The sequence below is a fragment of the Arachis ipaensis genome, chromosome B05 (assembly GCF_000816755.2).
Source record: "Arachis ipaensis cultivar K30076 chromosome B05, Araip1.1, whole genome shotgun sequence".
NCBI lineage: Eukaryota > Viridiplantae > Streptophyta > Magnoliopsida > Fabales > Fabaceae > Arachis > Arachis ipaensis.
The window spans coordinates 14,922,660-14,933,275 of record NC_029789.2 but is presented as its reverse complement, the minus strand read 5'-3'; the positions used below and the strand labels follow the sequence as shown (position 1 = coordinate 14,933,275).

The window sequence follows — 10,616 nt, the reverse complement described above, 5'->3', positions numbered from 1 at the left end:
AGGGAAAGTAGATGATAAGGATATCCAGGGATGCAATAATGAGGATGGTGTGCCTCCAGTTCTTCATGAATCAACAGATAAACTGGGAGATGGTGTCAAATTTCCTTTTAGTAAGGATGACAAAGGGAATGCACAGAACAATGATGCCAAGTCATCTTCAGGTAATTCTTATTCTAGTCTAGTTTTCCACTTATGATGAAATTGCATTTTGATTGAACTTAGCATTGAATTTTTATGTACCCCTTGTCAAATGAGTATATTTGTCTGGTTATGCCATACTACTTTTAGAAATGCTCTGATCACATGGTTTCATTCATTAATTCATTAAATCTTTTATCAGAGAGAATCAAATGCTAACATTGTGGCTATGGCTCTTCCTGTTTACTAATCTACTGTTCTGTGAACATGAAATCTATTTGTTTATTATTGTTTCTTTTGAGACTGCATATTTGCCTGGTAAAGACGGTATTGAAATTCTTGGTTGAAAAGATTTTGTGAAGCTCTTTGAATTTGAATTACAACACCTCGTGGTAGTATATTTATGGATATATTGATATAATATGTGATGCTGATGAGGATTTGTGGAGTCCATTGCTTGTTCTTTCTGTCACCACATCCATTCAAATTTAGTCCTCTTTACAACATTTTCTTTGCAGGTGATGACATTGTACCAGGAAACAAAACTTCCTTATCTTCTGCTCCTTCACATAACTCTTGTGTTGAGTTGCAAAGCTTTCCTGCTAATAATGCCCGCCCTCCCATTAGTACAGTTGGAAGCCCTTCTAAGACTGATAAGGATAAGAACCAAATTAAGGTTTCTGCTAGTCAGAATCCCCCAACTTCTCAGGATCTGAAGGGAGAAAATGCTTCCAAAGCTGAGAGCAGTTTGACTCCAAAATTACATCCTGCAATTGATTCGTCCATAAAAAATGTCATGGATGTGAACCAAGAAGATATTGGCAAGAGTCCACCAGTTCCAGTTCCTGTTATTGCAGACAAGAAAACATCTACTGTAAGTCTTGTTTTAGTTTATAATCCAGGCCAGAATTTTGTTATCCCATTGGTGATCTTTTTATTGCATATATTTCCTGATTGAGTTTATTCTTAAATGTGCAAGTGGTCTTGTTGAAAAATGTAATATATAAAATGTATATTATGTGGTTTTCAAGGTAACCTTATAGGCATAATTTATTATTTTCTCTTCTTTATTATCGAAGGCTGTGGATGGTTCTCCTAAAACTTCTGGGCGACGACGTGCTTCAAAATCCAAAATTTCTGGAAATATATCCCATGAAAGCCCACAAATACTGGATGGAGTGGCAGCACACAGTGTTCCAAAATCTACCCCTGAACGCAAACCTAGGCGGACATCTAATAAGAAACCTGTAAAGGAATCTTCTACAAAAGGAAGTCGGGTGAAAGATACAACTCTAGGTAGACAGTCGGATAGAGGTGATAAATCAACCAATGTCTCCTTGAGCCCATCTCCTGGTTTCCAGCTGATGCAATCAAACGAGGTGCAGCAGTATGGGCACATTGATCCCAATAGCTCAAAGCCATTTGCTCTTGTAAATCCTTCAACATCTAGCCTTCCAGATTTGAACACTTCTGCTTCTCCACCTGTTCTGTTTCAACAACCTTTCACAGATCTACAACAAGTACAATTGCGTGCCCAAATATTTGTCTATGGAGCTTTGATGTGAGTTCAAAAGTTGGTTAAGTTCTGTCATTTAATATTTTATGAATCATAGTTGTATGTTGTGTGCTTGCTCTTATGAATCACCATCATGCATTTTATTATGAGACCTGGCATGACCAGACCTGATTAATGGAAAAGTGGTCAAATCTCCACTGCTTGTATTTGTTAGGAATTCGGGTAATATGGGGTGCCTGAAGTCTCAAAACGGGACTCGGGGAGGATGGGATGCTTGATGGTATATTTAGGGTTCTTTTCCCTTGACAACTAGCTTTTAAAGTGTGGTTCTCCACTTTTCATAGGTGCTTAACAAGTATTCTAAGCCTTTCCGTTTTAATTGGTGTGTTGAATCTCAGATGTGTTCCATGCCCTTTGTTCAGTTACTGTTATCTGCAGCCAAGTTGCTTGCTAATGTTAGCATAGAACGTTCTAGACCTTACAGCATGATAATCAATTGTAGCAGTGACTTTTGTTTGATGTTTATACAGTCAAGGCACAGCACCTGATGAACCGTATATGATATCAGCTTTTGGGGGACCAGGTTAATTTTTTTGTTTGTTATGATCTTGTTGTATCTCCTTTTTGACTTTTTTTATTTTTAACACAAGATTGAGTTTCTAGACATTCTTTTAGATGGTGGAAGGAGCATTTGGGAGAAGGCCTGGCGTGCCTGCATGGAAAGACAACATGGTCAAAAATCTCATCCTGTTAACCCGGAAACACCTTTACAATCTAAATCTGGTACGAGTGATTTTAAGTTTTTAACACACACACACACACGTGTCTGCAGATATGATTTAGTTGTTTGACCCATTGAGATCTGCAGGTGCCAGAACTGCTGATTCAGCTGTTAAGCAGAGTACTGCTCCAGGAAAAGGTATCTCATCTCCACTTGGTCGAGGCAGCAGCAAGGCTACTCCAACAACTGTGAACCCCTTAGTACCTTTTTCATCTCCCCTTTGGAATCTGCCTACTCCTTCTTGTGATTCAGTGCAACCTAATGCCCTTGGAAGAGGTTCTGTTGTGGATTATTCACAGGCACTTCCCTCATTGCATCCTTACCAAACTCCACCTCTGAGAAATTTTCTTGGACACAACACATCTTGGATATCCCAGGCCTCCATTCGTGGACCCTATATTCCTTCTGGCTCTCCTGCACCCGATAACAGTGCCCATGTTTCTGCATCTCCTTTCTCAGATACAATTAAGTTAAGTTCAGCTAAAGGACCTTCTCTGCCTCCCACATCTGTCATAAAGAATGGTACTCCTGGTCTTCCTGAATTGAGTACTAGCATTCCAAGTACTACAATAGGTTCTGTTTCTGCACTTGATGCAAACAATGTGACAGTATCACTTCCTCAACAGTCTTCAGATCCAAAGCCAAGAAAAAGAAAAAAGATTACGGTGTCAGAGGATTTTGGTCAAAAAACTTTGCAATCACCACCTCCTGTTGTTACTACTTATGTATCTACTTCTGTGGCCGTTGCAACCCCTGTTGTGACTCTGCCCATAACTACCAGTGAAAAATCAGTTGTCTCTGTACCTCCACTTGCTGAACGCCTCAAAATTGACCAAAATGTGGAGAAGCGGATTCTGTCAGATGAGTCTCTTATGAAAGTTAAGGAGGCCAAACTACATGCAGAGGAAGCTTCTGCTCTTTCTGCTGCTGCTGTGAATCATAGCCTAGAGATATGGACCCAGTTGGATAAGCATAAGAATTCTGGGTTGATGCCAGACATTGAGGCTAAACTAGCTTCTGCAGCAGTTGCTGTTGCTGCTGCTGCAGCTGTTGCAAAGGCAGCGGCTGCAGCTGCTAATGTTGCATCAAATGCTGCAGTTCAAGCAAAATTGATGGCGGATGAAGCATTGATCTCATGTGCCTCTGATAATTCCAGCCAATTTAATAAAATATCTCTTTCTGAGGGTACAAGTAACTTTGGACAAGCTAGCCCTGCTTCCATCTTGAAGGGTGCTAATGGAACCAATAGCCCTGGTTCTATCATTGTTGCTGCAAAGGAAGCTGCTAGAAGGAGAGTGGAAGCTGCTTCAGCTGCCTCAAAAAGAGCTGAAAATATGGATGCCATTGTGAAGGCTGCTGAGCTTGCAGCAGAAGCAGTATCCCAAGCAGGAAAGATTGTAACTATGGGTGATCCTTTGCCATTAAGTGACTTAGTGGATGCTGGTCCAGAGGGTTATTGGAAATCAGCTGGAGAGTCTTCTCAGCACGTTGGATTATCAAAAGACATGACCAGAGATCTGGTCAGCATTGACAATGTTGGAGACATTCCTGAAACTTCTAATACTCATAACAGAGACATTTCATTGGTTGGTATTTCATCTTCTATCAATGAAAAGAATTCAAGAGGGCCAAGAGGCCGCAAGGTTACTGAGTTAACCAAGCCAGTTGATGTGGTTCCTGAATCTGAACCTCAAATACAGATTTCTAACACTGTTAGCGATGAAAATGAAACTGTGGAGGGCAATAACTTCAAGGAAGGCTCTCTTATAGAGGTTGCCATTTATTTTATTTATAACTTTTTTTTTCTGTTTACTAGTTAAAATTTCCAGATTAATGGACATGCATTCATTGTTTTTATACCAACTTTGATGATGATTAGGTACTTGCTTTCATTGAATTTTGTGTGCATGGTTTACCTTTTACCAGATAATGTTTTTCCTAGTAAACTGAAGCTAGCATATATGTCAGGTTTTCAAAGATGAGGAAGGATATAAAGCAGCATGGTTCACAGCCAATATTTTGAGTTTGAAAGATGGTAAAGCTTATGTCGGATACACTTCGCTTGTAGCTGTTGAAGGTTTGTCAAGCTTATGAATACTTGTATCAATTTTCTATAACATATGTTAAGCAGATTCCTCTTGCAGTTGAACTGTTGGTGTCAATTTTACATTCTTAAATTGTCTTCATGTATTTCTGTTAGTTATTTATCTTTTTTAAACTTATTTATTTGAATTTAAATATAGTATCAAATATTAAATCAAGAAAAAATTTATTTCAATTCTTATTTATACATGTTTTAATTGAAGTTTTTTTCTCTTTGAAAAAATGTTAAAAACCCAATCCTTGGCCATGGTCTACCAAGCAATATTACCATCGTTTTGTTTGTATTGGGGCTTTGAATATGAACTTTATTCATTTTGGATGAATGATCTAAAAAATTTAAATAAATTAAATAATTGGGTTGTTGATAAAATATTTATGTTGAAAAAAGATTAGTTAACCAATTGGATGTATACATGTTGGATGTAATGAATCACTGGCCATTATTCATTTATATATCTACCAATTGTGTTTTTAACTTCTAATTACTGTTAACAACGTGATACAAATTTAAAAGGAAGTGCTGTCTTCTAGGTGCCGGGCCCTTGAAGGAATGGGTTTCTCTCGAAGCTGAAGGCGACAAACCCCCCAGAATACGGGCTGCTCGTCCTCTCACTAGTTTACATTATGAAGGAACTAGGAAGAGACGTAGGGCAGCTTTGGGAGATTATGCATGGTCTGTTGGGGATAAAGTAGATGCTTGGGTACAAGAAAGGTATAGTTGCCTACAATTTCGTTCTATTTAGTTATTTATTACCGATGAGTTCTATACTTTACACTGTTATGGTGTATGGATAAAATATAATATCCCCAATTGCTCACTATTGATTTCTTATGCGATATTCTTGGTGATATTCTTGGTGTTAGTGAGTTTGATTAGCTTATGGAATGGGGTTTTTTAATGAGGAAGAGAGACATGGTGAGTGAGAGAGATGACACTAATTAGATAAATTCCAAACAGTGAAATAGATGTTATTGCTTAAAATTTCTAGGGAATTTCCCTTTTCTCTGAACTTAAAAGATCTATGTCTGCAACCGTTAAATAAATAACTGAGGAAGATGAATATGGATGTTAAAGTTCTATGTTTGGTGGCTCATTTATCAGCTGGTGGGAAGGAGTAATCACAGAAAAGAACAAGAAAGATGAAAAAACGTTCACCGTTCACTTTCCTGGTATGTATATTATTTGATTTGATAGTGGTTATTTATATTTTTTGTTGTTTAAGGAAATATAATTCTGCTTGATCTTCTGCAGCTAGTGGAGAAACAACAGTTGTCAGAGCTTGGCATCTACGTCCATCCCTTATCTGGAAAGAAGGAAAATGGATCGAGTCTTCTAAGGTGGTAGCAACTATTAGTTCTACGCATGAGGTACTTTTTAGTTCCTTCTGCTGCTCTCAGCTTACCTACATGCCTGTCTTTACTAAGTTGTACATTTTGCACACAGGGTGATACGCCTAATGAAAAAAGACCTAAACTCAGTAATCCTGCAGATGTTAATGGACAAGACAATATGTCAAAGAGTATTGATGCTACGGAGTCATCAAATTCTGATGGGTTGAGATTACTTAATTTGACTGAAAATGAGAAAGTGTTTAACATAGGTAACAGCAGCAAGAATGAAAATAAATTGGATACACACAGAACTGCAAGGACTGGTCTTCAGAAAGAAGGTTCTAAGGTGATTTTTGGTGTTCCTAAACCTGGGAAGAAAAGGAAATTTATGGAAGTAAGCAAGCATTATGTTGCACAAGAGAGTAAGATTAGTGATAAAAATGATTCGGTTAAACTTGCAAATTTCTTGATGCCACCTCAAAGTTCAGGACCCCGAGGGTGGAAAAATAGTTCCAAAAATGATACCAGAGAGAGACTAGGAGCCGACTCCAAGCCCAAGACTTCTAGGTCAGGGAGACCACATAGTGCATTTGGTAGAGCAATCCCACCAAAAGACAATCCATCAAGTGCTTCTTCTCTTAGCAGTGATCTACCAGGTCATACAGAAAGGATCAAAGATTCAACTCATTTCAAGAATGCATCGCATGGTGAAAATCAGTTGGAAAAAGCACCCTACACTACGGATGGAGCTACACAGGGTCCAATATTATTTTCATCACTGGCAACTTCAACAGATGCTGTTCCTGCTAAAAAGACATCCACATCAAGAGCGAGTAAAGGAAAACTTGCACCTGCTGGTGGCAAGTTGGGTAAGGGTGAGACCGAAAAGCCTTCAAATGACCCCATTAAATCAACTTCTGATGCCATTGAGCAGCCTCGTAGATCCAATCGCAGGATCCAACCAACGTCAAGAGTAAGTTCTATCACTGAACTATGTACACGGTTGCATGTCTAATATAACAATCTTGTCTTGACTTTTACCAAGCGTATGGACTAACTTTAAAACGAATATATATGTGGCCCCTCCTTTTGAACCTGATGTGGTGGTTGACTTGTTGACAGCTATTAGAAGGATTGCAGAGCTCTTTAATCATATCAAAGATTCCGTCGGTTTCACATAATCGTAATGCCTCTAAAGGTATAATCCATATATTAGTATTTTATTATGTTCATCACTGATGGATGGGTCGTTTTTTCATCTTATTTCGTTGCTCAACTGTAACAGGTAATAACTAGGGTTGAAAGGGGAAAAACATGCAATGACGCGAATCTCAGTTAAAATGGCGACCCGTGATAAGATGATGGACACACCCAGCATAGATGTGTATATTTATAATAGGAATTTAGGAATGAATGAAAATTATTGCTTCCTTTGAAACTTTAGGCAGACTAGTCTAATAGATGGTCATATTGATTTTTAGTCTTATATTTAAGTATGACTTGACCCCCCTCCAAGTTTTCTGGCACTGTATATGGAATTTCTCCGTACTCGTCTGTAGAGTTTTTATGATGGAATGATAACGTGTTCTGCGCAGTAACCACTTCCTTTGCTGATTGCTGGCCGATCCAGTTTTACGCTTTGCACCTTTTCTGCTTTAAGGCTGAGAATTTCTTCGTCTTTATTGATATTCACGCGGGAAAAATGAGATATTTTAGTGAATATAAATAAGAACCAATGTAACCTTTTCACCATATGTGTTCTATTAATTTATCGGTTTATGCTTTCTTAGCATGGCTTTCCAGTTTTCCTTAATAAAATTTCTAGATGTTACCGTTGACATTGGCCTGTGCTTCAGGACGGACATGCAAAATTGGCTTTAATTCAACTTAGAATTGATTGATAGAAAATTAGAGAAACTAAATCAGGTTGCAAGACAAACGACACTAAAGGGCTTAGATACAATTTACACTTGGGCATTTATCTATCAACATTTGCAACGTATTTGATGTCTTCAGGATCCAAACTTGGCTATCAACCAACCACTTGATCCCCCTGGTGATCTTCAAGTCAGTGGGTTAAAGTGAGACGGGATTGCCGTAGTATTGCAACTTCCATCAGCACAACGATACTGATAACAAAGCGTGTGGGGAACATTTTTCCTCACCTAATAACCTCCCTGGTCCAAAATTCTATTCACCTTAATAGCGTGCAGACCCTTGTTCCCTTCACGGTGAATTAAGCTTTTCCAGTCAGATTTGCCTGAGGCCGGTATCCATCTCTGGCAAATTCATCCACAGATGTTCTTTCACAAATACACGAGGCAGGATATTCATGAAACTCTCCTCGTCCAGGTCTCATCTCATCTGGCTCTCCCATGAATCCTCTCTGGCATGACTTAACCTTTTTGGCAAAGGTGTCCCAGTCCATCTTATGCCTTGCCATAAACAGAGAGCTGAGCTTCTTTGTATTTGGTCTAATGGTTCTCTTGTGACCCATGTATCTCCTATTACAAATGCAATGAAAAGTTTATTGGAAGCATGATAACAAGTAAACCAACAAAATTGGAAGAGCTGTAAAAAATCTATAACCCACTGAAGTACATGTGGGCGAGAATAACTAGAGATTTTAAAGCAGGAGTTGTAAATCTACAATCCATTGAGCTTCTTATTCAAATTCAAATTTTCAGTTATGAGATGCATTGTGTGGACTGACTTGTACTTTCAGACTTTTTACATCCCTAATTTTCTACATGACTGCCAAAATTACAAACTTAAAAAAGTTACAGTTCTCCCACCTGTTTTCCATCGAAAGTGAATAATGCATCAAAAGTAACAGCATTTTATGACAGAATAATCATATTTGTGGCACTCCTTAACTAATTGTAATTCAAAAGATCCACATTGCAGCCGTTATTTCTCTCATCATCCCCAACGTTCTCTTCAGCCTTACGATCCCCTGTTGAAGGTTTGGTTCATGCTATCCCCCCAAAAAACAAAAAGTCCTCATTTGAATCTAATCACTGACAGCTCACACTTAAGTACGATTTGATGCTGCTGAACATTGTTTTTTTAGCCCAGCATTCTTACTTTTGTTAATGATAATCACTTTTGTTATCCAGAATTAAGAAGTCTATGTAATGTAGTAAATTAATAAAACGAAGGAATCAAAGTAAATTTATATTTACCTTCTACCTGCAATAATCTTGGCCATATTACCATTGTTATTGGTGACAAATACATTGCTTTCATCACAAACAATGTAGTCTATAGCAGCAAGGCGGGAAGAGAAGGGAAGGAAAGGTTTCAACTCTTCATCGGCAAGCATCTCTTTCGTGTAGATGTTAGGGAAAAGATCCTTCAGGGGTTGCATAGTTTCATCCCCACCATATATTTCACCTGATGCAACATAGAGGTATGTGTTATTTGTAAAACCAAGTGCCCGCAGCATTAACCCTACTTCATGAGGAGTAAGAGGACATTTCCCTCGCTTTCGCTCTCCATCAGCACTTAAATCCTGTATTATCATGAAGCAATGGCTCATTTAGGATATGCATAAATAAACAATGTATGAATGTTTTCAACTGCTTAATAAATTCAGCAAGTATTAAGAAAAGACAAAACAGCATAATTCTGCTAGTTGAATGGACAAGTGTTTATCATTAAATGTCAAAAGGATTGTAGTCTTACTGGTAGTGTTGTCCACCTTTTTCTTATTTCACCAAGCTCATGTTTCTCTTTTTCTCCGCCACCATAATAACAACGTGAAAATGCCAGCATATCTGGTTCAAACCTGTCATATATCAGTTGTAAATGGTGCTATGAGAATCCAAACATTTCATTTTAAGTCTTTATTCATTTATTCCATTTCCCATTTCATAATGAAAGAACAATAAAGTTTGTTATTAACTCCAATAAATTGCATGATAAAGTTGAATTTCACTCGTCCACTTCCTTAATAACTCAAAGTAGAAGTAATAATTCAACATTTTCTATTTAATCCACGTAATCAACCCCACCTAGTGGAATAAAGCTTTTTTACTTTTGTTGAAAGAATTACAATGATTTTCGCCTTTCACAACCAATACAAGCTTGTCTCCTTACCAAGAACACTAAGAAATTACTAAACAGGAAAAATCAGATACCTCAAGTGGACTGCTATATAACGGTGTGCCATCTTCTGCATTCTCATAACAATTTTTTGACCTATTTCTTCTATAGGTTTTGTAAACCTCAGTGCATGATAATTAACTCGGCAACGTAGTTTTTGTAGTTCCTCATCAAGGTTATTTGCTAGTCTATAGTCAAACTTTGTCAATTGCACTACCTGCAAAAATATCCCAAATGTTAGTTAGTGCATTCAACTTAATAAAGACATCCAGTAAACTGGCAACCAATTAATATAGTTTCCTCATGAAAGTCATTTCAATGAAACAAAAGAACTTCTAGCAAAATAATAGTATTAAAAAAAGTATCTATTACAATAGGTAATGGGACCATACCTGTCGTCTCAACAGTATTGGCAAAACTTGATCCAGATAATATTCAGGTTCAGATTTTCTTGGGACGCGCATTGTATATGGAGGTTTCTCCATTGATCGCATGAACTTATCGGGGACCCTTTTGACAATGGTAACATCTTTTGCAAGAGAAGAAATGAACCAATCAACATCGAAAATATCATGGAAGTCACTGCATTTAAAAAAATAAACAGTAAGTTTATTACAAGAACGATAATTAACTAGATTC

At 37.7% G+C, this 10,616-nt stretch overlaps 2 protein-coding genes and 1 long non-coding RNA gene across 9 annotated transcripts in view; 2 read left to right on the top strand and 1 right to left on the bottom strand.

The window, feature by feature from the left end:
• The window catches only part of LOC107640227, an 11,990-nt gene extending 4,525 nt beyond the window's left edge, over positions 1-7,465 (top strand). For 6 of the 7 annotated variants that reach the window (XM_021123118.1, XM_021123121.1, XM_021123123.1 and 3 more), the window contains exons 5-17: positions 1-161; positions 657-1,012; positions 1,218-1,699; positions 2,185-2,237; positions 2,318-2,437; positions 2,523-4,207; positions 4,404-4,512; positions 5,070-5,250; positions 5,641-5,708; positions 5,791-5,906; positions 5,983-6,843; positions 6,993-7,068; positions 7,156-7,465. In XM_021123118.1, the coding sequence (XP_020978777.1) occupies positions 1-161; positions 657-1,012; positions 1,218-1,699; positions 2,185-2,237; positions 2,318-2,437; positions 2,523-4,207; positions 4,404-4,512; positions 5,070-5,250; positions 5,641-5,708; positions 5,791-5,906; positions 5,983-6,843; positions 6,993-7,068; positions 7,156-7,166 (4,279 nt within the window). In that variant the 3' untranslated portion in view covers positions 7,167-7,465. The remainder of the gene's footprint in view (positions 162-656; positions 1,013-1,217; positions 1,700-2,184; positions 2,238-2,317; positions 2,438-2,522; positions 4,208-4,403; positions 4,513-5,069; positions 5,251-5,640; positions 5,709-5,790; positions 5,907-5,982; positions 6,844-6,992; positions 7,069-7,155) is intronic. The other variant, XM_021123124.1, reaches the window with a different exon arrangement.
• Positions 7,742-10,616, bottom strand: part of LOC107643048 (uncharacterized protein At1g04910) — a 5,078-nt gene continuing 2,203 nt past the window's right edge. The window contains exons 5-9 of the mRNA XM_016346586.2: positions 10,370-10,563; positions 10,013-10,194; positions 9,558-9,660; positions 9,056-9,384; positions 7,742-8,374 (exon numbers count right to left, since the gene is read on the bottom strand). Of these exons, the coding sequence (XP_016202072.1) occupies positions 8,107-8,374; positions 9,056-9,384; positions 9,558-9,660; positions 10,013-10,194; positions 10,370-10,563 (1,076 nt within the window). The 3' untranslated portion in view covers positions 7,742-8,106. The remainder of the gene's footprint in view (positions 8,375-9,055; positions 9,385-9,557; positions 9,661-10,012; positions 10,195-10,369; positions 10,564-10,616) is intronic.
• LOC110271782 overlaps positions 8,457-10,616 on the top strand; it is a 15,854-nt gene continuing 13,694 nt past the window's right edge. Inside the window, exons 1-2 of the long non-coding RNA XR_002362437.1 lie at positions 8,457-8,467; positions 9,959-9,961. This is a non-coding gene — a long non-coding RNA (uncharacterized LOC110271782). The remainder of the gene's footprint in view (positions 8,468-9,958; positions 9,962-10,616) is intronic.